Source organism: Lynx canadensis, chromosome B3 (assembly GCF_007474595.2).
Source record: "Lynx canadensis isolate LIC74 chromosome B3, mLynCan4.pri.v2, whole genome shotgun sequence".
Lineage (NCBI taxonomy): Eukaryota > Metazoa > Chordata > Mammalia > Carnivora > Felidae > Lynx > Lynx canadensis.
Window position 1 is genome coordinate 58,660,507 of NC_044308.2, and position 26,536 is coordinate 58,687,042.

The 26,536-nt window shown below is 42.6% G+C and overlaps 2 protein-coding genes across 2 annotated transcripts in view; both read left to right on the forward strand.

The window, feature by feature from the left end:
- The first annotated feature begins 9,440 nt into the window (after positions 1-9,440).
- PATL2 (PAT1 homolog 2) lies at positions 9,441-18,817 on the forward strand. The gene is given in 25 exon segments (XM_030320177.1): positions 9,441-9,601; positions 10,454-10,644; positions 10,647-10,666; positions 11,309-11,389; positions 12,081-12,223; positions 12,744-12,812; positions 13,044-13,074; positions 13,076-13,127; positions 13,130-13,185; positions 14,455-14,467; positions 14,470-14,574; positions 14,673-14,705; positions 14,708-14,769; positions 14,978-15,031; positions 15,129-15,262; positions 15,402-15,448; positions 15,451-15,497; positions 15,499-15,561; positions 16,037-16,091; positions 16,094-16,176; positions 17,243-17,352; positions 18,175-18,200; positions 18,203-18,238; positions 18,241-18,321; positions 18,759-18,817. Coding segments are annotated over 25 exon segments (1,812 nt in total).
- A 2,243-nt stretch (positions 18,818-21,060) lies between these two features.
- The window catches only part of SPG11 (SPG11 vesicle trafficking associated, spatacsin), a 92,456-nt gene continuing 86,980 nt past the window's right edge, over positions 21,061-26,536 (forward strand). Inside the window, 6 exon segments of the mRNA XM_032593513.1 lie at positions 21,061-21,332; positions 23,813-23,820; positions 23,823-23,885; positions 23,888-23,935; positions 23,938-23,998; positions 24,986-25,209. Of these exon segments, the coding sequence (XP_032449404.1) occupies positions 21,139-21,332; positions 23,813-23,820; positions 23,823-23,885; positions 23,888-23,935; positions 23,938-23,998; positions 24,986-25,209 (598 nt within the window). The 5' untranslated portion in view covers positions 21,061-21,138.

The following is a 26,536-nucleotide window of genomic DNA, read 5'->3' on the forward strand; positions in this document are numbered from 1 at the left end:
CAGGCTCCAGGCTCTGAGAAAGCAGTCAGCACAGAGCCCGATATGGGACTCGAACCTACAAACTGTGAGATCATGACCTGAGCCGAAATCGGATGCTTAATTGACTAAGCCACCCAGGGGCCCCGACTTCATATTTTTAAAAGGCAGTCAGGGGGCGCCTGGGTGGCGCAGTCGGTTAAGCGTCCGACTTCAGCCAGGTCACGATCTCGCGGTCCGTGAGTTCGAGCCCCGCGTCAGGCTCTGGGCTGATGGCTCGGAGCCTGGAGCCTATTTCCGATTCTGTGTCTCCCTCTCTCTCTGCCCCTCCCCCATTCATGCTCTGTCTCTCTCTGTCCCAAAAATAAATAAACGTTGAAAAAAAAAATTTAAAAGGCAGTTAGGTTGAACAGTTTTTCACATGTTTACTTACTATTTGTGTTCCTTGTTCTATGAGTTTCCTATTCATGATTCTGTCAGCCAAAATCCTCAGTCACTGGGAACAAACACTGCCTGATGGAACAGAGGAGTTTGTTTAAAGAATATTTATTAGGCAAATGTTACCAACTGCTAGGTGAAGGATACACAGAAGATAATTTATCATCATCTGGACTTTGTGTGTGGGATTGAAGTTTTCTCAAAATAAAATGTTAGAAGGAAGAGAGCCCTGAGGGGGAAAAGGCAGAGGGTTTGAGAAGTAACCACAGTCGGTCCTAGATCCCTCTCTTTCTCAGACTCTGCTCCCTGCTCTGAGGACAGTTGCCACTGCCACCTGGAGATTCTCAGCCATCTTGAATGAGTGAGTCTATCTCTTTCAGCCCCACGTCATAGGTGACAAGAGCCAGGTAGCTCTTTGGCCAGCCTCAGCCCTCCAGGACAGCGACTTCCACCAGACCATATCCCTGATGGCCTTACTAGAAATCAACTAACAAGTTTCAGACAAAGTAGGATACTGACTTTCATCTTGCCTCTACAGGAAGTAAAACCTCAGTTCTTGAACAGAAAAAAACCAGGTGAAGTACACACGATGGAGACTGAAGTCGGTGACTCTATATTCAGCACCCTTTCTAACAGATGACTTTTTTGGAATTAATCCTGGAGAACAGGGCCAAGAATAAGAGGATATATATTTTAGGCACAGATGTGTTGGATCTGAAACCAGAAGATCTAGATCCTGGAGCACAATGGAACTATTATCATCATCAAATCAGGGTTAAGCAAATGTAGTGATATCCAAATTCTGCTTAGAGCATTTGAAGCTCATAGTAGAAGGAAATATACAAGGAAGCAACTTTGGTAGAGTTGATTTCTGGTCCACAAACAATTTGGTGGTCAATGGCGTCAGCTATTCAAGTTTTGCACTAAGCCACCTGTTTAAAGATTAATAGAAAAATAGAACTTGAGGGGCACCTGGGTGGCTCAGTCAGTTGAGCGTCCAACTTCGGCTCAGGTCATGATCTCACAGCTTGTGAGTTTGAGCCCCACATCTGGCTCTGTGCTGACAGCTCAGAGCCTGGAGCCTGCTTCAGATTCTGTGTCTCCCTCTCTCTCTCTGCTCCTAACCCACTTGCATCCTGTCTCTGTCTCTCTCAAAAATAAATAAACATTAAAAAAAAATTAAAAGAGAAAGAAAAGAAGAACTTGAAACTCAGACTATTTAACATTAAAAAGAGAGGCCAAACTATGCAACAAATTGTCATAGTCAAGATGAGTAATAGTCTCTTCCAACTTGTTTTCAGGCAGTAATGTGTGAAACAAATATAATTAAAAAAAATTTTTTTAATGTTTATTTATTTTTGAGAGGAGGGGAGGGGAAGAGAGAGATGGAGACACAGAATCTGAAGTAGGCTCCAGGCTCTGAGCTGTCAGCATAGCTCGAAGCGGGCTTGAACCCACAAGCAGTGAGATCATAACCTGAGCTGAAGTGTGAGCTTAACACACTGAGCCACCCAGACACCCCAAACAAATATAATTTAAATGTGAAAGGAAAGTCTTTACTTTTGCCTGATTGCATTTATTCAATTGTACTTAGTTGTGTAACAAAAATATTTTGCAGCCTTTATGTATAATTCAGTGAAGCCCTGCATTTTCCTAAGTTTGAAAAAATTTTTCCAAATGTCATAGGTGAATTAAATAAATGAACATTGGGCCTAAATGCAACACCAAACAATCTGTTTTGAAAAGTTTCTTTTAACCAGGAGTTTCTATGTAAATGTGGCAATTACAGATTAATCCCAGAAAGTTGATTTACCTGATTATGGATTGAATATAGATTTTGGAAGACAAAGTCTCAGCTTTTTTTTTTTTTTTGTCTGCACCTGCACCTCTCCTATAATGTAAATGGAAGCATAGTTTTGAGAAAAAATAACCATTTTGAGACTTTAATAACCAAATATTATATTTCAATGTAAAATTCCGGTAAAAACATAGTAGTTTTATATACTTAACTTATATCCCCCAAGGTCATGGCTATGGACTGAATATTTGTGTCCACCCCCAAATTCAGATATTGAAATCCTATCCCCAAGGTAGGTGATGGTATTAGGAGGAGGAACCTTTGGGAGATGATTCGGTCATGAGGGTAGAGCCCTTATGAATGGGAATCATGAATTTATAAAAGAGATTCTGATGAGCTCCCTCACCCCTCCCTTCTACCATTGTGGACACAGTGAAAGGCATCATCTGTGAACTCTCACAGAGAAAAGAAAAGAAAGTGGGCTCTCATCAGACACTGTGTCTGCCAGCACCTTGATCTTGGACTTGCAGCACTAGAACTGTGAAAAAAATTTTTTTCTGTTGTTTATAAGCTACCCAGTCTCTGTTATTTTGTTACAGCAGCTCAAATGGACTAGGACAAAGTCATACTTTTCTTATTTAAATTAGGACTTCTATTTTTTTAGAAGAAGTGAATAGTATGGTCCAAGATTTCTTAGTCTCCATAAGGATTAGATGTTCTGTGTTAACAGACATCCAGCACTTACCTAAAGTTATAGGATTTTAAAAGTAAATATGAGAGAAAATAGCAATCTTATGTTTATATTACCCATCAACAGTGTTACATTAATTTTGATATGGTTGCAGACTGGATAATATTATCAGGAGTTGTAAAGGAAGTATTTCTAAAAGGATCTGGACTTAGCATAAATTCTCCTTTCCTGAGCCCTCAAAATCTTCAGACACAATAAAAAGAACTTCATCTAAAAGTTATTTTAAATAATTTTTAAAGGCAGGGGCACCTGGGTGACTCAGTTGATTGAGCATTCAACTTTGGCTCAGGTCATGATCTCACAGTTTGTGAATTTGAGCCCCAAGTCGGGCTCTGTGCTGACAGCTCAGAGCCTGGAGCCTGCTTCAGATTCTGTGTCTCCCTTTCTCTCTGCCCCTCCCCTGCTCACACTCTGTCTCTCTCTGTCTCTCTCTCCTCAAAAATAAACATTAAAAAAAATAATAAATAATTTTTAAAGATAAATTTAAGATTACCGGATAAAAATAAATTTATTTTGTTTGCCATTCAGAAGCCTTACATTTTTACATAGACAAATTTACCAGTCACCTTTCATGGTTTATGGATTTGAGGTCATGATTACAAGGACCTTCTCTACTTCACTTTTTTAAAAAATTTTTTATTTTAATGTTTATTTATTTTTGAGACAGAGAGAGACAGAGCATGAGCAGGGGAGGGGCAGAGAGAGAGGGAGACACAGAATCTGAAACAGGCTCCAGGCTCTGAGCTGTCAGCACAGAGCCCGACGCAGGGCTCGAACTCATGGACCGCAAGATCATGACCTGAGCCGGAGTCAGATGCTTAACCGACTGAGCCACCCAGGCGCCCCTCACATTTTTAAAGAAACTCACACTTTGAGTATTCTTGAGGTTTAATTTTTTTTTAATATTTAAATCTTTGTTCTATAAGAATTTATGCTGGCATAAATATGTCTTCAGTATAGAAGTTATACTTTTTTTAGTCAAATCTTTATGTCTTTTTTGACTTTTGGCTTAGATATTATAAAGTTTGTTTTCTTAGAATGACATTTCTTGGAAGCAACGTGGAAAGTGGGCTGGAATAGACAGACCCAGGTGGCAGGCTAGAAACCGCATCTGACAAAGTCTCCAAGGGGAAGGAGACTGAGGACCTATCCTGTTGTAGATACTGTGTTAAGTGCTGGAAGCACAAAGATGAAGACACAGCTCTTTTCTCAAATGGCGGTGACAAATACAGAAACAGAATTACAACTCAGCGTGGTAGGTGCTATGAGAAAATAGTGTAAGAACCAATGAGTGCACAAAAGATGGGCATCTCATCCAGCCTGGATGGGAGGTGGGTGTCCGAGAAGTCTTCCTGGAGGAAGTGAAGCCAGAGCTAAGTTTTTCAACCCCGTTTGAATATTTAGAAAATTAGAATAAGACCATTTAATGAAACATCTGAAATCACCCTCCAGTTAAAATAACTTCCTTTGAGGGGCGCCTGGGTGGCGCAGTCGGTTAAGCATCCAACTTCAGCCAGGTCACAATCTCGCGGTCCGTGAGTTCAAGCCCCACGTCAGGCTCTGGGCTGATGGCTCAGAGCCTGGAGCCTGTTTCCGATTCTGTGTCTCCCTCTCTCTCTGCCCCTCCCCCGTTCATGCTCTGTCTCTCTCTGTCCCAAAAATAAATAAACGTTGAAAAAAAAATTAAAAAAAAAATAAAATAACTTCCTTTGCAAATTCATTTTGCTTGTGTGACACAATGAAGAGCATATTGCCTGTTAAGATACATGTTTAATATCATTGAAAAGAAAGAAAGAATTGGGACAGGAAGCTGCTTTGATCAACAACTGAATACAACTCCCAGACAAAAGGAGAGAGGCCCCCAGGCCAGGGAGAGAGATCCTGGTGTACACTGATTATGAGAGAGGGCTCCATCAGAATTCCACTCTCCCCACACAGCCAAATATAGCTTATAATTTCTGAAACCCAAACTAGAAGGCAGAGAACTTGAAGACTGGAGGCTGGAGAGGCAGATTTTAAGGATCTTATGCCTTCTGTAATGGACAGAAGATAAAAATCACTGAGATGCTTAATTGGAAAGTGTCAGATCTGATGAAAGGATTTGGAAGTCACTAGCATGTAGTGGGTAGGAAGACATGAGTGGATGAGATTGCCCAGGAATACCAAGTTGCAGAGGACTCAATTCAGGGCATGGGGGTATTCTTGATTCCTTTGAGAATGTGAGGAAAGCTCTGGACTGTCTGTCTAGAAAAACGTACATGTTAAAAATCACACAAACCTACACAGTTTCAGGAAACTGTCAAATTAAGAATATGTGACATAGAAGGGAAAGAGGAGAGGCATGAAGAAGAGGATATTTGGATGGTGATGAGGAGAGCAGGAAAAAGGCATACAAGCAGCAGAAAGGAAAGATAACGCAAGGCATACAAGAAGAACCAGGAGACTAAAGTGTTAGGAAGCTGTGGGAGAATAGAGATGTAAGGAGGGCATGGTCAATAGTGTCAAATGCTGTCAAGACTTGAGCTAAGGTAAGAGCTGAAACCCGTCATTTGCACTTAGAGTTAAGAAATCATTGGTAACTGTGGATAGTTTCTGAGGGGCGATGGGCAATGGTAGTTCCAGATTTTGTGTCATTCAAGTAGTGTTTAGGGGTGGTGACTGGGTAGAAGTGAGGGTATGGGATTTGTCTTGATAGTGTGTTTGCAGAGTACTAACACAGGATTGAAAAACTGTCAACTGGCCATAGGAAGGGTTGGGAAGCTTGTGGAATTGTTCATCTGTCCCTTGGTGCCCTCATTATGATGGAGTCAAAAGCCAGAGAGCAATGGTTGAAGGAATGATGTGAGTTGAGGAAATGCAGAAATTTGGTTCATCGGTAGGAGAGAGATAAGTGGCAGTTAAAATGAGAAACAAAAACAAGAAAGGGATTTTTATTTCTAAAAATGAACACATCCTGTTATTTTTACACTATGCATGCAGCAGGTGGCTCTTCATAAGACCTGGTCTCTACAACAACCTAATAAATCACTTCTGGAACACTGACATTCACCACTGGCCCTTTTATTTTTAATACCAAAGTGAGCTATTAGGAAATTCTTGACAGAAACAGCTGAATGACATTACCAAAAGGCCTGATCCCAATTTGGATATTTGAAAAGTTTCAGTAACTTAAACTTAATTAAGCTACTTAATCCCCCCCCCGACTTTTATCATTCTAACATACAGCAAAACTTCTGCAACAAAATTTTTCTTTAGAGGAGCCAAGAATCACGGTCCTATAAACCATGATAACAGGACTTATCTAGCGGTTTTGATGTAGAGAAGTTAGTTTCATTTTCATTTTATTCAGAAATTCTACAAAGTCACATGCGGTTAATTTAAACACAGGCTGTGGATATATGAATTCAGCAAAGTTCCAGGATATAAAATTAATGTGCAGAAATCTGTTGCATTTCTATATACCAATAATGAAGCAGGAGAAAAAGAAATCAAGCAATCAATCCCATTTGCAATTGCACCAAAAACAATAAGATACCTACGAATAAACCTAACTAAAGAGGTAAAAGATCTCTACTCTGAAAACTGTAGAACCCTTAGAAAGAAATTGAAGAGGATACAAAGAAATGGAAAAGCATTCCATGCTCATGGATTGGAAGACCAAACACTGTTAAAATGTCTGTACCACCCAAAGCAATCTACACAGTTAATGCAATCCCTATCAAAATACCACGAGCATTGGGATGCCTGGGTGGCTCAGTCAGTTAAGGGTCCAACTCTTAATTACACCTCAGGTCATGATATCATGGTTCATGACTATAAGCCCCACATCAGGCTCTACACTGACAGTGCGGAGCCTGCTTAGGATTCTCCCTCTCTCTGTCTCTCCCCTGCTCGTGCTCTCTCTCTCTCAAATAAATAAATAAACTTTAAAAAATACCACCAGCATTTTTCACAGAGCTAGAACAAACAATCCTAAAATTTGCATGGAATCGCAAAAGACCTGAATAGCCAAAGAAATCCTGAAAAAGAAAACCAAAGCTGGAGGCATCACAATTCCAGACTTCAAGCTGTATTACAAAACTGTTATCATCAACACAGTACAGTAATGACACAAAAACAGACACATAGATCAATGGAACAGAATAGAGGACCCAGAAATAGACCCACAAACATATGGCCAACTAATCTTTGACAATAAGGAAAGAGTTTCCAGTGGAAAAAAGACAGTCTCTTTAGCAGTGGTGCCGGGAAAAACTGTACAGCAACTTGCAGAAGAATGAAACTGGACCACTTTCTTACACCATACACAGAAATAAATTCAAAATGGATGAAAGACCTAAATGTAAGACAGGAAGCCATCAAAATCCTCGAGGAGAAAGCAGGCAAAAACCTCTTTGCCCTTGGCTGCAGCAACTTCTTAACACATCTCCAGAGGCAAAGGACACAAAAGCAAAATGAACTATTGGGACCTCATCAAAATAAAAGGCTTCTAAACAGCAAAGGAAACAATCAGCAAAACTAAAAGGCAACCGACAGAATGGGAGAAGATACTTGCAAACGACATATCAAATAAACGGTTAGTATCCAAAATCTATAAAGAACATCAAGCTCAGCATCCAAAAACAAATAACCCAGTTATGAAATGGGCAGAAGAGGGATGCCTGGGTGTCTCAGTTGATTAAGCATCCAACTTCAGCCTAGGTCATGATCTCGCTGTTCCTGAGTTCAAGTCCTGAATTGGGCTCTGTGCTGACAGTTCAGAGCCTAGAGCCTGTTTCAGATTCTGTGTCTCCCTCTCTCTCTCTGCCCCTCCCCCACTCAGGCTTTGTCTCTCTCAAAAATAAACATTAAAACAAATTTTTTTAAAGAAATGGGCAGAAGACATGAATAGACACTTCTCCAAAGGAGACATCCAGATGGCTGACAGACACATGAAAAGATGCTCAACATCACTCATCTGGGAAATACAAATCAAAACCACAATGAGATACCAACTCACACCTGTCAGAATGGCTAACAAGTCAGGCAACAACAGATTTTGGCGAGGATGCAGAGAAAGAGGATCTCTTTTGCACTGCTGGTGAGAATGCAAACTGGTGTAGCCACTCTGGAAAACAATATGAAGTTCCTAAAAAAATTAAAAGCAGAACTACTCTGTGACCCAGCAATTGCACTACTAGGTATTTATCCAACGGATATAGGTGTGTTGTTTCAAAGGGGAACATGCACCCCAATGTTTATAGCAGCATTATTGACAATAGCCAAAGTATGGAAAGAGCCCAAATGTCCATCAATGTATGAGTGGATAAATAAAATGGGGTGTATACACACACACACACACACACACACACACACACACACACAATGGAATATTACTCAGCCATCAAAAAGAATGAAATCTTGCCATTTGCAATGGTGTCAATGGAGCTAGAATGCATTATGCTAAGTGAAATGTCAATCAGAGAGAGAAAAATAATATGTGATTTCACTCATATGTGGAACTTAAGTAACAAACAAATGAACAGAGTGAGGGGGAGAGGAGAAGGGAAACAACAAGAGACTCTTAATAATAGAGAACAAACCGAGGGTTGATGGAACGAGGTGGGTGGGGGATGGGTTAGATGTGTGAGGGGTATTAAGGAGGGTACTTGTTGTGATGAGCACTTGGTGTTGTATGTAAGTGATGAATCACTGAATTCTACTCCTGAAATCAATATTGCACTGTATGTTAAGTAACTAAAATTTAGAAAACATAATAAATACAGGATATGGGCACAGAACCCAGCTCACTCAGGTGTTAGATGAGGCTCAGGTGGGTCTTAGGTTTTTGCCTACCCGCTGTACTGATGTGCTCATTTTTGTTGCTGTCTTGTTTTCTTATCACTCCTGAGCTTTTGAACCTGTTTTCCACTGGAGTAGCCAAGAAGATACAAGATTGTCTGGGTAACTCATGCAAATGGGTTTTAACCTTGAAGATCTGGCTTCTAAATTCACAGGGGTCCTCATCAGTTAGAGCTAGGTGGCAGATTTTAACTCACAACACCAGTGAAAGGCAAGCATTATCAGGTGCACTGTTAGGATCTACAAGTGCACTGCCCAAGCGTTGAGATCTGGTTCCTGGCAAATCTCCTCAGGATCCCCCCAGGGATTTCCAATCCAATTTTGATGAATCAAAACCTAGGGACTGAAGGGAACATAAACTCAAAACGCTCCTATGAAGGTGTGGAAAACAGGAATCCTTTTAACAAATACCTACTCCCAAATATCAATCCCCATAATCTGTACTCACAAACTTGGTGGTTAAAAATGGAATTTATGTCTCTTGCCATTTCAAGAGTTTCCTCTATTATTAGATTATATTCTCATACTTCTATCAAGGTGCAGTGGTTGGGGGGATGCTGGCCCTTTAAGGGGGCAGCAAAGGAGGGGCTGGGACTCTTAAAACCAGGGCAGCAAACAAGCCAGGCCCAGGCTGCCATGGCTAAACTAAGTGGAAAGAACAGCAACAGTCCAGTGGTGGGTGTCAACAACAAGGCAGCTGTGAGGCCTCCAGTCCAAGTGTGTATTTGTGTGGAAGTGCTTCTCCAATTCCAAACTCTGTCCCTCATTTCTGACCCTTTGCTCCCTGCAGCTGACTGGTGAGGGCACAGCATGGGGCTTTAAAACAGTCTGAAAGCCCAGGGTCCTGCTTCAAGATGCTGGGCCAATACTCCTCTGACAGCCTTGCTAGGGGGAGAACATGGCTCTTTGAGGATGGATGCCATGACATCCTTACTGAGAAGGAGGGTGTCCTCTGGGTTTCTTCCCTGTCTCAGGTTTACCTTCCAGAGGCGGATGGTGTTATCTTACCAGAGGAAACAGCCATGGCGGAAGTCTGCAAGCCTGCCAAGATGACATGTCTTGAAGGTATTGACAATTAGGCTGTGATATCTGGATGAAAAGGCTTGGGGTACAGAGACTTGATGGTCTGGTTCAGTGGATGGATATGGGCCTGGGTGTCCAGAATTACTGGCAGTGACTTCCAAACTCTTTGACTTGCTAGCTACATCACACTGGTGATTGAGGTCACTTTTCTGGGCCCTATTTTACTCTGCTCCATTGTGAAATTATCACTAACAGCCTTGCAGGACTGCTCAGCATCAAAAGGACACATACATGTAAGGTATCTGGTGCATAGTAGGCTTAAATTGCAGTGGGTCCTGGTAGCTGGAACTTGATTGGTTAAGGAGGCACTCAGGGCTGTTATGTGGGGGAGAGCAAGTAGAGGAACCTGGGGTAGTACCTAGGCAATTGGAGAGATATGGAAAGCAAAAGTGGCTGACACCTGTCAGGTTCCATTTGTGCTAGGGGAGTGGTTAGGGGCAGGTAACGAGGGGGAGACATTGTTTGAAGAGGGTGCTGGAGGTGACTTGTAAACAGAGGTGCTACTGAGAATCAGCCTCTCTAGAAAAGACTCTTCACGCCTGAGTCCCCATCTACTCCCTCCTCAGGCCCCCACTTAAACGAGGCCTGAGCAAGTGCTGTGGCTCCTTGGCTCCTGAGGAGGAGCCAGTATCTGCCTCCCAAATGGAAGACGAGGAGGAGGAGGAGGAGATGGATTTGGATCCAGATCTAACCCCAGACCCGGAGGAGGAGGAAGAGGAGGATGAGGAAGAGAGTGATCTCGGGGATCCAGCTGTCCTCAATGCGTCCACAACACCCAGGTACCAGGACAGGAGGGGGTGGGGTAACTGTTGTCCTGAACCATCTGCGGCTTACAGACTGTTGCTAAATATCCTTCTCTTCACTCCTTCTAGTCCCTCGCTTAATCATTTGGCCATGACTACATGACCTCCACACCTTTCTAAGATAAGTTCTGGGTTAACACTTTCTATTTTAGGCTTGAACCTGAGTAGAGACACTCTCCTTCCTCCTTCCTATTTCCCACTTAGTTTCTGATGCTGTCTTCACCTTAAAAACCAGGTCCTAGAAGGTTGTGCATAGCCCATAGGTGCTCGTCCAGCTCTGGTGCTGAAGGTGAGTTTTCTTTGACCCTAGGCCCCATGTCTCAGCAGTTCATTCCTGGTATTTATTCCCCTGGATTCCCACAACCAGTGGAGAGAGACCAGGGTTCGCAAACAGAAATGAAATCACTCAGATTCTCCCTCAACTCACTTCTGAGATACCAGTCTTGCCTCCCCTCAAAGGAAGCAGAGAGGTCCTGATCCAGTTGATTTTGATTACAACGGAGGGCCAGGCTTCCACTGTCTTGCATATTGGAAGTGGTTGGCCTTCCCGCACCCCAAACCCAGTGGATGCTGATGACCACATGGCTCTTTCAAGCCTCAGTCTTCCTCCCATTCTAGAGAGGTCTTCTCAACTCCCCTGGAATCAAGGCCTCTGGTATGTTGGGGATGTCACCTGCTTCCTTGCACTTTCTGTGGCAGGTGAGTCACTTCATTATCCATCCTGTGAGAAAGTAATGGTGTGTGGAGAAGGAGCATGTGGAGTGTACCTTAGTCTGTTCTTGACCTTGCTCTGGAAATGGAGCACCCCAAGTGAGGTGCAGGTATGGGAGGCAGGAGATACCTATAGTCTAGGGAAGGTTGTTAAATGGTAGAGGTGGTCAGGGGACAACTGGCCATCCAAGTGAAAAAGACAAACTAGAGCCATCCTTTCACCTCCCAATGTTTCAGCAGATGAGCAGCATTGAGCTTAGGGCTGGAAAGAGCACCTGCCCTTAGGTTAACTGTGTAATGAGAACATGGCATGGGGTAGAGGAATTGCAGGAAAGCCTACAGGGAGAATAAGAAGACAATTGCAGCTCTTGGGAGGAGGAGTCCAAAAAGAGGCAAAGAAGCATTGCCCCAGTAGCTGAAGGTACAAGAGTCTGAGGGAAGACCATCACAGAGAGGAGAGACCGAGACTGGTGATGACTCACCAGACAGGAAAAGTGCATGCCCCCACACTATCAGGGACTAAGGAGCTGCTCCCTAGGAGGTGACCAACTCTGTTGGGTGAGGTTCTTATGGGAGAAAGGCAGGTGACAATATAAAGGTGGGAAAGGCATGTGGCAGCAAGAGCAGCATTTGTTGCTGAAGATGCCCTTTTCCCAGACCCTCCAAATTCCTCTCTCAGACGCTGGACTACCTCTCTCCTGTTCCTTTCCGGACTACCTTTTCCAGTGCCAGCTCTCCAGCACGACACTTGGACCTCGACTTCTCCTACCAGACCCAACCTCTCTTCTGCAGCCCACCAACCTCATGGCCCCCTAGTTTCAGGTACTGGCTCAGTGAGCTGGGCATCCCAGTGTCTCCCACAGGCTGAACTCTTCTCCAGAGGTTCAGAAAGTAGTGGTTTGAGGAGGGGTGGAGCCACTCCACCAACTGCCACAGAAAAACACCTACAGAAACTTAGTAAGAGAAGTGTGTGGTAGGGTCCAGTCATTTTCCCCTCACAGATGAGGAAATAGAGGCCCAGAAGGACTAAAAACTTACTTGAGGTTAGCTGGCATGGCAGAACTCAAGTTAGGACAGAACTCCCAACAACCAGGCCAAGTCGTTTTCCTCTTTTGTCAAGATTCCCGCAGCCAAATTGCAGGAAAATGTATCTTGGAGGGGAAAGTGAGCCCTGCTGAGCTAGGGTTGTGGTGTTTTGTGTGGCTGACTTTGGGGGAGGCATATGAACAGATGGAGTTGCTTTAGATGTCCAACTGAGGTTACCAGAGGCTAATTGAATGGGAGGGCAGGGAGCTGAGTGCTTTCTTTCACCCAGCCCAAGTTTCTTTCTAAGTCTCCCTAGTCATCTGACCCAGCTCCACCCTCAGCACCAACGGATCTTGCAGCTGCAGCAACATAGTCGAACACCAAGGTAAGCCTGGATGGGCAGCGGGGTTGAGGGCAGCTCGTATGCATGCTGAGTATTCCTATGTGATTGGGCATCTCTCCAAAGCCCCTACACAAATAACACTCTCCCCAGTGTTGCCCACCTATGCACTCTGTTCCATCCTGCCCAGATGGCTCCACTCCCTGCTTAACTCTCCTTGGGACATTCACTGTGCAGGGGTGGGAAGGTCTAAGGAATGTTCCTTCTGGCTTAAAGTCCCCCAGCCAAGAAGCCTTGGTCTCAGCACGCCAGACCCCTATGTTAACCTCATGACCCGAAAAGAGAAAGACTGGGTGATAAAAGACAGATGGTTCAGCTGCAGAGTGAGAACCCCTGCCTGGATGACTATTACTACCAGGTGAGCCCCAGGTGCTCTCTCCGCCTCTGACCTTGGCGTCAAATGGACCTGGACTCCATCAGCCCTCTTGGGTCATTTTTCAGCTTTAGAGGCCATGTCCAGTCAGGTGGGAGAGACCATCCCTACAGGATAGGGGCCATATTTCTAAAGCGACATCCCAAGATCGTTATCCTCTATTCTCCTACACTTTCAGACAAATGGGATTATTTACAATTCCCCAAACATTGACATTTTGTCTTCATCCTTTGCCAAGAATTTCCCCTACTCAGCCTTGAAATAAGAACTTTCTGCCTTGTACACTTTGTGGATCTTAGAAATGTCTTGTTATAAACCTTCACCTACTTTGTGCTTTTTTAGATATGATACATGAATCTCCTAAATAGTGGGATTCAATTTGTTGAACTGAATAAATGCCAGCAGAAATTTTCACTCCTTACCCTCTGTTCCCTATCTCCCTTTTATTTATGAGGCAGGTCTTACCTACTGATTTTGGATGTTGTCTAAGCTGTGTTCCACTTTCTTGTCAACTTCTATGAGCCCCCTACCAAGTTTCCGACCCTTAAACCCCTTCCTATTTAGACTAATTTCTTTCTTCCTTTCCACCATGCTTCAAAACTCTTCTTTCTGCCCAGATCACTGAAAGCAAAATATTTTTATACTCTTGCCTTTTTGGCACTGCTTCTAAGTGAAAGAACTTTATTTAAATCCTTGTTTGACTCACAGTCAGTGGCTTATTTAGCTTGGGATTTTACAGATTTCTTTGAGAGATACTAGAGCTGCTTGGCCATCCTCAGAACATAAAACTGGCCTAGAGTGCCAGTACAGAGATGGCCAGTTGACAATAGTGCCATCTCTGTACTGCAAGCTCCTCATGGTTCTTCATGCCATCAGATAACTGTAATTTGGGAAAGCACAGGTACAATCACAAAATAACGGGTTGGGGGCGGAAGATGTGTGCAATGTGTTATACTGGGAATAAGGAATGAAAGAAGGTTGCAGATGTTGTGACAGGTTTGCTTCCTGGATTTCCACTTGCTCTCTGCCTTTTCATCAGATCTGGTGGTGGTATCTAGCTCCTCAAGTCCTTAGTACGGGAGACCCCAATACAGATGGCACGATGCCCAACTCAAGATGTCGGCAGAAAGGCCTAAAGTGCCAAGATCATTTCTGAAATGAATGCTGTAGGAAAGGATGTATAAGAGGTTGCATTTAAGAACCTTAATTCTAAGTTGAGATGAGGATACATTTTTCTATTCCATGGACTCTCAGGAATATTATCAGAAACTGAGAGAAGCAGACCGAGGGAAGAACTACTTGGGCGAAGGACCAAGGTTGAATCCCTCAAGCTGGTGACACCTTACATTCAGAATGCGGAGGCTTATGAGTCAGGTGGGACCAGGGCTGACGTGGTGGGTTGGGATAGACATCCGGATGAACAGAGGGTGGAAAGGGGAAGGGAATGTGTTTTTTGACTTCTTTTTGTGCAGTGGTTCGAATCGAGGGTTCCCTGGGCCAGGTAGCTGTTCAACATGTTTTAGCCCTCGTCGAGCTATTGATGCTGTACCCCATGGATCTCAAGAGCAGGTAGAAGTGTTAACCTCCAGAACCCTTTTTGTCTCCCCGTTTGGAGGAAAGGACTGGGCATTGTCATGCTTGAGATCAGATTGTGACCTAAGAAGTGATAAAGAAGTGTGGTCAGACTTGTGTTAGCTTTCTGGCTCAATCTGTAGCTCGCGTGAGGCCTGGGCTGCTGCTATGGAGGTGTGGCTGATGGCCTGGGACTCTCTCCTAGGAGATGGGAGCTGCAAGCAGTCAGAGGCTTCAGGTGTTGTCCCGGATTGAGAAGGTGAGCTATCAAGTCCTTAGGGATGAGTCCTATTGACCCTTGAAATGGAATATTGCTCATATTGACCTCTTCCTCTTTTCCACCCTCAAATTGCCAGATGTTCATTCAGTTACTAGAGCTAGAACAGGGCCAGAAGGATGGGCCTCAACAGCCCTGCTACTCCGAACAGCAGAGCAACCAGGTTGAGAAGCTCTTCCAGGCCTTAAAGACCCAGGAGCAGAATAATCTGGAGTGAGTGTGGGAGGGTCACCCTCCAGCCCAGAAAGGGCAAGATGAGCAAAGACACTGACTTTGCTCTCCCCCTTGTTTCTGGCATGTAGACAGAGCCCTCTATACAGAGCCCTGAAATGTTCTCCTTTCTCGCATGTAGGGAGGCAGCAGATGGCTTCCTGCAGGTGCTCTCCGTGAGGAAGGGGAAGCTCTGGTGGCAAGGCTGCTCCCTTTCCTGCCCCAGGATCAAGCTGTTTAGCATTCTTCTGGCTATCACCCACCATTTGCCCCTCCTAGTCAAAAGGGATGTTGCCGATCAGGTATTGTGGCACTGAGCAGAGGATACTTTTGTGGATGGGTGAGGGATCCTTCCACTTCATCCTCTGTCCCCCACCCCCAGAGATGCTGGAGAAAGTGCTGGGCGGGGGAGGTCAACCTGACACCCTCAGGTGGGTGAGTTCCAGAACAAACTACTATAGGAACAACTGATGAACTTTAGGTACAATAAACAAAATACAGGCATGTGTTGACACAGGTGTGAGTGTGCTGTGGAGGTTTGAGAAGAGGACTCCCTGAGAAGTGCGAGCCCCATGTCCAACTTTCTAGGGAAGGCATCCTAAATAAGTGGGTATTGAAGGACCAGTATTCAGATTGGAGAGACATGAATAATGATAGGCTGGGGAAGTAACCTGACCAGGAAAGTGCCAAAAGCAGGTCAGCAAGAAAGGGGGTAGAGGAAAAGTAGGAGGAGGTGAAGTGTAGTGAAATCTGAGAGAGGCACTTACCTTCTTGCAGGCCCTACAAATGTTATTCAAACCTCTGGGCAAATGTATCAGTTACTTGACCTTCCATGACTCCTCCAAGGACTTCAGGGGCTAATGCTGTTTCCGCCTGGCTCCTCAGAGCGACCAGTCACTGTGATCCTTCAGAACCAGGTAACACAGGGTGGAGGCTTTTCTCTTGCCACAGATGGCTTTCAGGTGCTATCAAGGCCAGGAATAAGCAAGGGAGTGCTAACTTTGCATCTTCGCTGCAGTGCTCCTCCATATCTAGTAACACTAGGATCACCTGGAAAACTCGCAGAACACCGGGTCCTTGGTCTCACCCCTAGAGAGTCTCATTTAGTAGACTTGGAGTGTGGCCCATGTATTTGTTTTTCTAACAAGCTTCCTGATGGTGCTGAGGTGGACCTCTAGAGCAGAGGTCACCAAACTTTTTTTGTTTGTTTTTGTCTTTAATTTTTTTTTTTTTTTACATTATTCATTTTGAGAGTGAGACAGGCATAGCAGGGGGAGGGGCAGAGAGAGAGGGAGACACAGAATCCGAAGCAGGCTCCAGGCTCTGAGCTTTCAGCACAGGGCCCAACGCAGGGCTCGAACCACGAACTGTGAGATCATGACCTGAGCTGAAGGTCGGATGCTTAACCGACTGAGACACCCAGGTGCCCCGTCACCAAACTTGATTATCTCTTTTAGTAAAAAGCTCTGAATCATGTCCCCCATGTGCTTGTCTATAGGTCCTACACATGTAAAACTATACTAAGTACATACCTTTATTATGTAAATAGAAAGATAGAAAAACTTAAGTGAAGACTCTAGATGTGAAAGTTCTGATACCTTCTAATTACCCCAATGGTATATCTTGTGAACCCCTCTCTGAAGGTCTTTGCCTAAAGTATGCTTCATTCAGTGGGGTCCACAAACTACCTGCATCAGATTCCCTGGGTCTATTCCTGATGTATAGACTCTGACTCCTGAGAGTAGAACCCACAAGTGTGCATTTATCAACTCTCCACAAGGATCTTCTGGAAACTTGAAAGCAGTGATTTCCTTCTAAAGGTCTGAGAGTTCTTGGCCAGCCATTGTAAAACCTGACCATTTTACAAGGTTGTACTCTATTTTTACATGTGAACCTTCCCTTTAATTGGAACGTGGCAGAGCCAGGAAAGCACTGCTTGCCTATGGTGAACTCCTCTTACCTTGGATATTCTATCACTTGCAGTTTGGAATTTCTTTGCTCTATGCCCTGCTGAGTCATGGGGAGCAGCTGGTATCCCTGGAGTCTTCTCTTAAGGAGTCCAATAGTGATAATCAGCTTGGTAAGATCTTATGGCCTTGTAAATACTATGTCAGTACCCCTGGGATGTATAGGCTGAGTCAGATGAGATATTTCCTGAGTGGTATATTCTAGTATTGGGAAGGAAGTTGTATAGAGAAGGGAAGTTGTATAAAGACAGAGACAGAGCATGAGCATGTGAGGGGCAGGGAGAGGGTGGGTGGGTGGGCGGGGGGGGGTGGGGGGGTACACAGAATCTGAAGCAGGCTCCAGGCTGTCAACACAGAGCCTGACGCAGGGCTCAAACCCACAAACCATGAGATCATGACTGAGCTGAAGTCAGACGCTTAACCGAGTCACCCAGGCATAACCCCCCCCCCACCTTTTTTCAATGTTTATATACTTGAGAGAAGCAGAATATGAGTGGGGGTGGGGCAGAGAGAGGGAGACAAAGAGTCTGAAGCAGGCTCTGGGATCTGAGCTGTCAGCCCACATGGGGCTCAAACTCATAACCAGTGAGATCATGACTTGAGCTGAAGTGGACACTTAACCAACGGAGCCACCCAGGTGCTCCTTTTTTTTGTTTTTTTCTTTTTTTTTTTTTTAAATATTTATATTGCTCACGTATGAGCATGAGCAGGGGGAGGGGCAGAGCGACTGAGAATCTGAAGCAAGGAACTTCAGAGTTCTTAATATAAGAAGGAGCATATGTAAAGCACTAGCATTGTTTGGCACATAGAAACTCTGCAATATTCCCTTAATTGCTACAACCACAAAGGCTGATGGTGGTGGAAAAATAACTAGGAACCTTGGCCTTGAGTTCTGTTTACTACATAAATACAAAGATTCTGAGGTTTTCTGTCTTTTCTGCCCTCCAGGACAGACATGGTGGTTCTGATTGCCTGGAGATCGCCCATATGCCGACAGCCTCTCTGGCAGAACCTTAGCCTTCCCCAGCAACCTTCTTCCTCTGTTTTGTCACCATGTGGACAAACAATTGGTACAGCAGCTAGGGAGAGGATGGAGTAAGTGATGGCAGAAACAAGGTCTAGCCCCTTGTTCAAGCCCAGTCTAGGTTCTGTCACTTAGTTCTTGTTTTAAGCTAAGAATATGAAGGATACCTTGTTTTTAGAAGTTGTTCCAGATACCAGCATTTACTGAGTAACCAGTTGGTCCATATTAGGGCTGTGAGGCCTATTTCTTCAGTCAGACTTTTTAATTTATTCCCAGATGGCTTTCCTCACTTACCCTAAACTACTTAAGGCAAGGATGATAGAAGCTGAATGGTTAATTGAAGAAATATTTGAGGGACAACTACTCTAAGATAAAAGCTAGAACAACATGAGAAGGTCACTTGGTCCTCAGAATTTACCTTCTGCTGGAAGGAGTCAGATACTAATCAAATCACACAAATATTTTAGAAAATATAATTGTTGACAGTTAACATCTGTTCTCTTTGTAGGCTTGCTTGGATCTATTGATCCAGTTGTGCTGGAACATGTACGTGTAGGAAAAGTTTAATCATCAGACACTAGCTATATGAGCTATGTCTTCAGAGATCCAGAGAGTCCAAGGACATTTCTTATGCCTTGATATATTGAAGGACCCCAACCAAAACATTTTCTTAGGCTTGCATTAAAACCTGTGTGATATGCCTAAAATGGCATGACATGATAAGGTATAATTAAAGAGCTAAAGAATGTGTTCAAACTTGTTATAAGTTAGGAGATGCAACTTGTGAATGCCCTAAGAAAGTCCTTATAAAAGGGACAAGGTCTTGTTATGTCTAACAAAGTATGACCTGGAAATTTCGTTACTGTTTCCATTTTTTTTTTCCTGGTGTATTATTTACTTTGAGAGAAAACAGGGAAGGGGCAGAGAAAGAGAGAGGGAGGAGAAAGAATCCCAAGCAGGCTCCAGTGTGAGGTCATGAACTCAAAGTGTGAGGTCATGACCTGAACTGAAATCAAGAGTCATGACACTTACCTGACTGAGCCAAACAGGTGCCCCCACTACTGCCATTTTGTATAAAGAGAAAGTAGCCCTCTTTAAGCTAATAGGATTGGCTATAAATATCTCCCTTGGGGTATGAAATGTTTGTTGATGAATACATGACCTGTTTGTCAAGTTAAATTAATCACTGGAATCCCTTTTTTGAACCAGGCACATGTTAGGTGGTAGAGTAACAGCAGTGAAAACTCCCTGCTCTTCTGAAGGTTACATTCTGGTTAGTCAGGGGCTGATGCAAAACATCAAGTTGTGATCAATACCTTGGTGTGTCAGGAGTGACTGCAGTGTAATGGTCCAGGAAGGACTGTCAACAGTGGTTACAATTAAGTAGAAGGGAAAGTATTCCACACAGGAGGAACTACTGAGCACAAAGCTGCCAAGTGAGAATGAATTTAATGTGTTTCAGAAAAAAAGGAAAAGTATGGCTAAAGTACACAGAGAAGGTGGGAGGGGTGATGAGGTTGGAGAGAGGTTAGGCAAGGTATAGATTTATAAGCCATGACTTAAATATTGGAATTTTAACTAATGGGAAGTCCAAATTTTAACTGGGAAAGTGATGTGGACTTCATTTTTAGGTCACTCTGGCCTGCTTATTGTTAAAGGAAGAAGGGAGAAAGCAGAGAAAAATGTTCAGAGGTTTCTTCCATCAGTTTCAAGCAAACTGAAGAGCAGGGGCAGAGAAAGCAGAGAAGAAATTTGGAGTAGGTCTTGGAAGTAAGAGTTGGCAGACACTGCTGATAGGCTGGTAACAGTGGGGTTGATAGGCTTGATAACCGTGGTTACTTGGATGACTTCAAGTAAAGTGAATGGTGGTGCCCCATACTGAAGTGGGGGAAAAAAACAAGGAAAATAGGGCTTGGGAGGATGGTTAAGAAGAGTCAACTAAGAATTTTCTTAAGGGGATATAAAAACGACAGCAGGTAGGGTCTGTGTACATTAAGGGAGGATTTCTTCTGAGAATATCATGTGGACTTGGTATAATGTCAAACACGCCAATAAAGGGGGAGAAAGCAATGCAGAAGAGAAAATTTTACAGACTCAAAGTCTTAGAACAAGAAGGATGTGAATCAAAGCACAAACGGAGGAGTGGCCTTTGGTTAGCTGTGTGTGAATGTGTTAAAATAGTGATGTTTATTAGACCTTCCCAAATTCCTATTACACACCTCTTCTTTCTTCACCCTCTCTGTTCCGCTCCAGCTCTGAAGATCTTTCATCATACTTCCTTGATAAAAGACTAGTAATGATACAGAAACTCTACCACCACCCACCTTTACTACCCTATTTCTTTGCCCTTTACAATGGATATTATTTGACTTCAACATTCAGGTCAACTCCCTAACAAGAGAGCAGTCCACATTACCAAAGACGTGATACCACCCAGGTCCTGTAAGCGAAAATAACAGTAGGATAGTAAAAGCAAAGGAGAGAGAGAGAGGCAGAGAGAGGCAGAAACCGGGTTCCAACAGATGGAAAGCATTTAGAGTAAAAATACAGAGGGTAATGCCCCAGAGCGAGTAAAGTTGCTGCAGCCTGCCTTAAGCCGCTAAATGTGGTCCTTAATTCTTTCAGGGTAGTTAAGCAAACAGGCTTGAGGAAAAGGCAGATGCAGTTTTGTGGACAGGTTGGTGCGGGCCTCCATAGGTGAGAAATGCAATCTGCCGAGACAGTTCAGCTGTCTAGGCCGGAGTCACGAGACAGCGAGCGAGGCGGCTACACTGCGCATGCCCAGGACGCAGATCGGCTCAGGTGACCGGAAGAAATGGCCGGACCAAAATGCTGCAGAAGAAGCAGCCGGCAGGGCTGCCAGCTGGGGCAGTTGCAGCTCTAAAGCCATGGAGCGGGTTCTACCTATGTTGTTGGTGCCAGTCCCAGCGGAGGCAACACGGCGGCTGGGATCCCGGGCACAGTTGCACAGAGAGCAGGAGGTTCTGGGGAGCCTAACAGCTGCAGGTACCCTGCAAGTGCTTTCCTTGGCGCCGAGCGGCCGGAGTGGGGGTGCCTGCTGCCTCAATGGTCCCTTTCGGCAGTAAGTGCTGCGGGAAGGCCGGGCAGTGTGGGAGGAGTCCGGAGCCTTAGTTCGGCTGGCCCCAGTGCTCCCCTCCGGGTGTGGGGGTAGCGGGGAGAGAGATGATAAACACCTGAGAGGTGATCTAGGTGCCCTCTTAGAACCTTTTTCTCGCTTTGCAGCCCCACCCTCCCTTCCCTTGTGAGGGGCGGGGAGGGATTGGGGGGTGGGAACAGAGAAGGTATTCAGCTCCTTTGCTGGCCGCAGGGAACCTGGAGTGGGTCCCAGCTCGGGCGCTAATAAATTCAGCATAGGTTGATTAATCGTTACTGTGCTGTGTACCGTGCCCATTTTCTTCAGTAAATCCCTTAAAGATACCAGTTGGGGACAATCTCTAATTTGAATCATCTTGATACCTTTTTCTTGTGCATGAAACAGCGACTTCCTTCACACACGGACCCTTCCCCCCGCCTGCCTCCCTTCTTCAAGGATAGAGCCTCGTTTGCCCACTCATTTATTGCTTAACAAATATTTATTACACGCTTACTGTTATATAGGAGCAGTGCCCCAGAAGTTGAACAAAATAGCAAAGGTTGCGTGATTTGGGAACACCGAAAAAAAACCAAAACAAAACACCTAGTTATAATCCTGTACTAACTTTCCACTTGTGTAACTCTCCGGCCAGGAGTTAGAGTTTATGTCATTCAGTTTGAGTGTCCTCTGAGTCTTGGGCTTTTTTTTTTTTTTTTTTTTTTACCCTTAAGTTTTATTTACGTGATCTCTACACTCAGCATAGGGCTGGAACTCACAACCCAAGGTCAAAAATCGTATGTTTTCTGACTGAACCAGCCAGGCACTCCTGGGCTCTTTTTAATAACAGAAAACATTTTGGAAACGATCTCCTCTTTAAAACTTAATGTAGTCCAGAGGTGTCTTGTCTTGGAATCTCCAGGTTCTGTAACAGTGCCTGACAGTAGAGATGTGTTTGTTAAATAAGCAACTGGTTTACTCGGTTTGGTATTTGTATTTTTTACTCCTGAGTTCTAGCTGATAGGAAGAACATCTCTCCATAACGGAAGTTAGTTTATTCAACTGCGTTAAGTACCTATGGTCACAGTCCCCTAAAGAAAGGAATGAGAGAAAAGCAGAACTCTTTAGGTGTTTGAGACTTACAGAAGATAAGGCATGTACACATGAAATGAAGGCATTTGTAAACTGCGTGAAATTACTAGAAGGAAGAAGGATTAAGAGGGATTTATTTTTTATTTGAATTGAATTTTATTCAAGTACTTCATAGGGTAAAAAATAAGGATAAATCTATAGTATTCAGGGCTTACTTATCTCAAAGTGATATGGCCTTTTTTATGTTGAAATCACTGTACATTCTATAGTATTTTTATTTAACATTTCCTGTCTTTTCATGTGACAGTATAGTCCATATGCTACTGATGTTAATGGTGTTACTGTATTCTTCCTTTTAAATATATCTTAATATTTTTTATATTTGGACCATTCCTATTGTGTTCCATATTTTCAGTGTAAACAGTCAGAATTGAGTGTTCCTGAGAATCATCAGTCCAGGTATAAAAATAGAAATATAAAATGTGTCAATATTTTTCTTTAATAAGGATAAAAAATCCATCTGATTTTTTTTTTAAGAAATAAAATTTAACTACTTCTGTATATAAAAAAGATTTTTTTGAACGATAAGCTTTATCAGCATGGTAGCCTCCTGCCATTGCCATTGTTTTCACAATTGGGTCCTTTTATTTTTTAATTTAGTTTGAAGCTGTCGCACATTCATATTCTCTTTCCATCATTACACTGCTGTATGTGCTGTAACACAAAACCTTCTGTAACTGTGCTGTCTAGCATGGGTAGCCATTAGCTACATGTGACTTAGTGAATTTTAAATATTTCCTCAGTTGCACTATTCACATTTCAACTGTTCAGTAGTCACATGTGTCTGTTAGCTACTGTATTGGACAGTGCAGATATATAGAATAGTTCTGACCAACAGAAATGGAAAGTTCTCTTTGTCAGGGCTATTCTATAATATACCATCTTCGAGTCTTCATAGTCTATAAATACTAACAGTCACTTTTTAAGTCATCGAAAACATTTAAGTTAGCAAAACCTACTTTGTTAAGTTTGAGCATCACCTCTTATAAAAAATATACATATTTGGTTGCTGAAACTTATCCTTGTGACTGTTCCTTTAAACATTTCATCAGACAGGATTTAGGAAGATAATTCATCATTTATTGCTCCATGTCCCCTTTCACCAGTCACTTGTATTTTGTTAGCCTGAAGGGGGCTCAGGTAGAAGAGGGGCAAAGTCCCAGAGCAATTTACATTCCCTTTAAAGCCAGTATAGGACTAATGCTACTACTCCATGAATTAAAGAATTGTTCTTTACTCATTCTGCCCTTCTACCCTCACCATTGTGGGTAAATATTACTGTGGATAATAGAATATAATAATCTATGCTTTTTCCTTAGCTTTGTATGGACGAGTCTCATAAGAGCAGCTCACCAACAGACAAGCCCAAACTGCTTGCTCTTAGTGAGAATTATGACTGTTTATCTATGAATTTAATTTGAAAGATGGAAGATGCGATGCAACCATTTGTATAGCTGTAGTGAGGAGACATTGCAAAAGCTCATTGAAGATCAAAATATCAGTAAGTATTTACAGGTGGTCAGTCTGTGACATCACTGTGAAATCTTATATGTTCCAGGAAACTTCTTATAGAGATGAAATCAGGGAGGGAGATTTGCCTTGTTAAGTGCAGTGGCCACTACCCACATGAGGCTTTTGAGCATTGAAGTGTGGTTAATGTGAATTAAGGTGTCCTCTAAGTGTTAAATTACGTTCCAGGTTTTGCAGGCTTAGGATCAGAAAGTAAAATATCTCATTCATAGTTTTTTGTATTCATTACATGTTGAAATGCTATTTTGGATATTATGGGGTAATAATATATAAAAATTAGTTTCACCTGATTTTTTTTTTTTTTTTGGTGCAACTAGAAAATTTAAAATTCCTTGTGCAGTTTGCATTTGTGGCTGATATATTTCTATTGGATAGTGCTGATCGAGACTGGTTACCCAGCTGTTTACTTATTTCATCCTGAAGGCTGCAGAGAGCAGAAATGAAGCATTCAGCCTTTATATTTAAGCAGTAGCATACTTGACACACTTGATTTTAAGGTTCCTTCTTTTTCTTTTTTTTTCTTTTTTAGATTTTTTTATTTTTAAGTAATCTCTACACCCAACGTGGGGCTCGAACTTACAATGGAAGAGCCACATGCTCTAGTAGCTGAGCCAGACAGGTGCTCCCCATCTTGTTAAAAAAAAAAAAAATCTGTGATTGTTCTTGTGAGGTTCCCAGGATAAGTAGGGTTTTTTTTTGTTTTGTTTTCTTTAATCTTCTTGTGTACTATCAGACTCGGACCATAAACAGAAGGAACAGAGATATGTAGGCTCCCTTTATTCATCCCCTTACCTACCTACCAGTGACCCATTTGATATAGGTGGGTATGAGCAATACTGCCTAGAGTCGGACTAAGTGCTATTTCTTCTTCATTTGATCTGTTTATGATATGTACAAGATCAAAATTGCCAACTGTAAAATTGTTACCAGTGAGTTTGAAATACTATGCTTTTGTTTCCTAGGTATTCCATATTGTCTTTGAGAATTCTGTCATTTCACGATAACACTTCACTATTGCTCATCAACAAATGTATCATCGTACACCTTATATTTCCTGAAAGAGATGCTGAGGTTGGAGTATGCAGCTGTTTTACATTACCCTTGCCTGCACAGGCAGTGGACAGGATTATTGACACGCAGGTCTGCAGAGGAATTCTCTTTGTTTTGAGTAGTTTAGGCTGGATCTGTATCCTTGGCAGTAAGATGTGGATGTGCAGGGGAGGAGAATGCCTTAAAGGATGAGCCTTTTTTAGGCTTTTAGTTTTAGGGACTGGTATATAAGTATTGTTAGATTTTCAGTATAATTCAGGGAAAAGATCTTTATGAACTTAAAATACTTAACTATATTGTTTTCTATTCCATTCAAATATCTTTTAGTATATACATTTTTTTCCATAGTCATAATATTCCAACTTGTGTTCTTTTTAAATTATATATGCTCTGTATTACCCATTTATCCAAAACATGCTTATTAAATATCTACTATGTGCTTGTTCCAGAAAGGATTTAGAGGGCTGCTTATGATGTGATGCATACATTTTCATATATGAATATAATCTCCTTCTATGATGATTCCATCATATTAGTGAATCATATGGTTTGCTTAACTACTTTTAATTTGGTTTTGGAAACATTACAGTTTTTGTTTCCAGCAGATCTGTAGATCAGATCATCAGCAAAATTGTTTTGAAGACTTGAAAAATGACCCCTTATATGATTTGGAACTTTTATTTCTGAATTAAAGGGATGGTTTGTCTATTTTAGATATAAAATAGCCTTTATTAAAATTTCTTTTGTAAAAAATGTCAAAGTGTTGCATTAACTTCATCTTTGTTGCCAGGTTATAGAATGGTGCTGTCCAGCATGTTAGGCACTAGGCTTATATGGCTGTTGTGCACTTGAAATTGGCTAGTGTGATTGAGAAACTGAATTCTTAATTTTACTTAATTATTTTAAGTTTGAAAGCTGATACTTGATTCAGTTATTGGAGAACTTTTAAGTATATCTAAGTTCTCAAATGTGAATTTTAGGAAGTTTAAATACAGATCAGGTATTTCCAATGGAAATTTAGTGTCTAAACTGTGGTTTGCTGTAAGTGTAAAATACCAGATTTTGAACACTTATATGAAAAGGTGTAAAATATCCCAATTTTTATGTAAATTACCTGTTGAGATGGTAATATTTTCGATATATTGGGCTAAATAAAATGTATTACTAACATTAATTTCACTGGTTTCTTTTTACTTATTTAATAGGGCTACTAGAAAATTTGCAATGACAAATATGGCTCACATTCTATTTCTCTTGGAAAGCACTGTTGTAGAACAGTAGTGGGAAATATTAGCAGTGTATCAGAGCCTGTTACAGAGTGGATTTTCAGCAAGCATTGCTGAATGAACTCTGTATCAGGTTGTTTATTGGGCCACCAACTTCACATTCAGCTGGTTACTGTGATGAGGGCTGCCTCAAGTGTCCACTCTTCCTTTTGTTACTATACTCATAAGGTTGCAGCG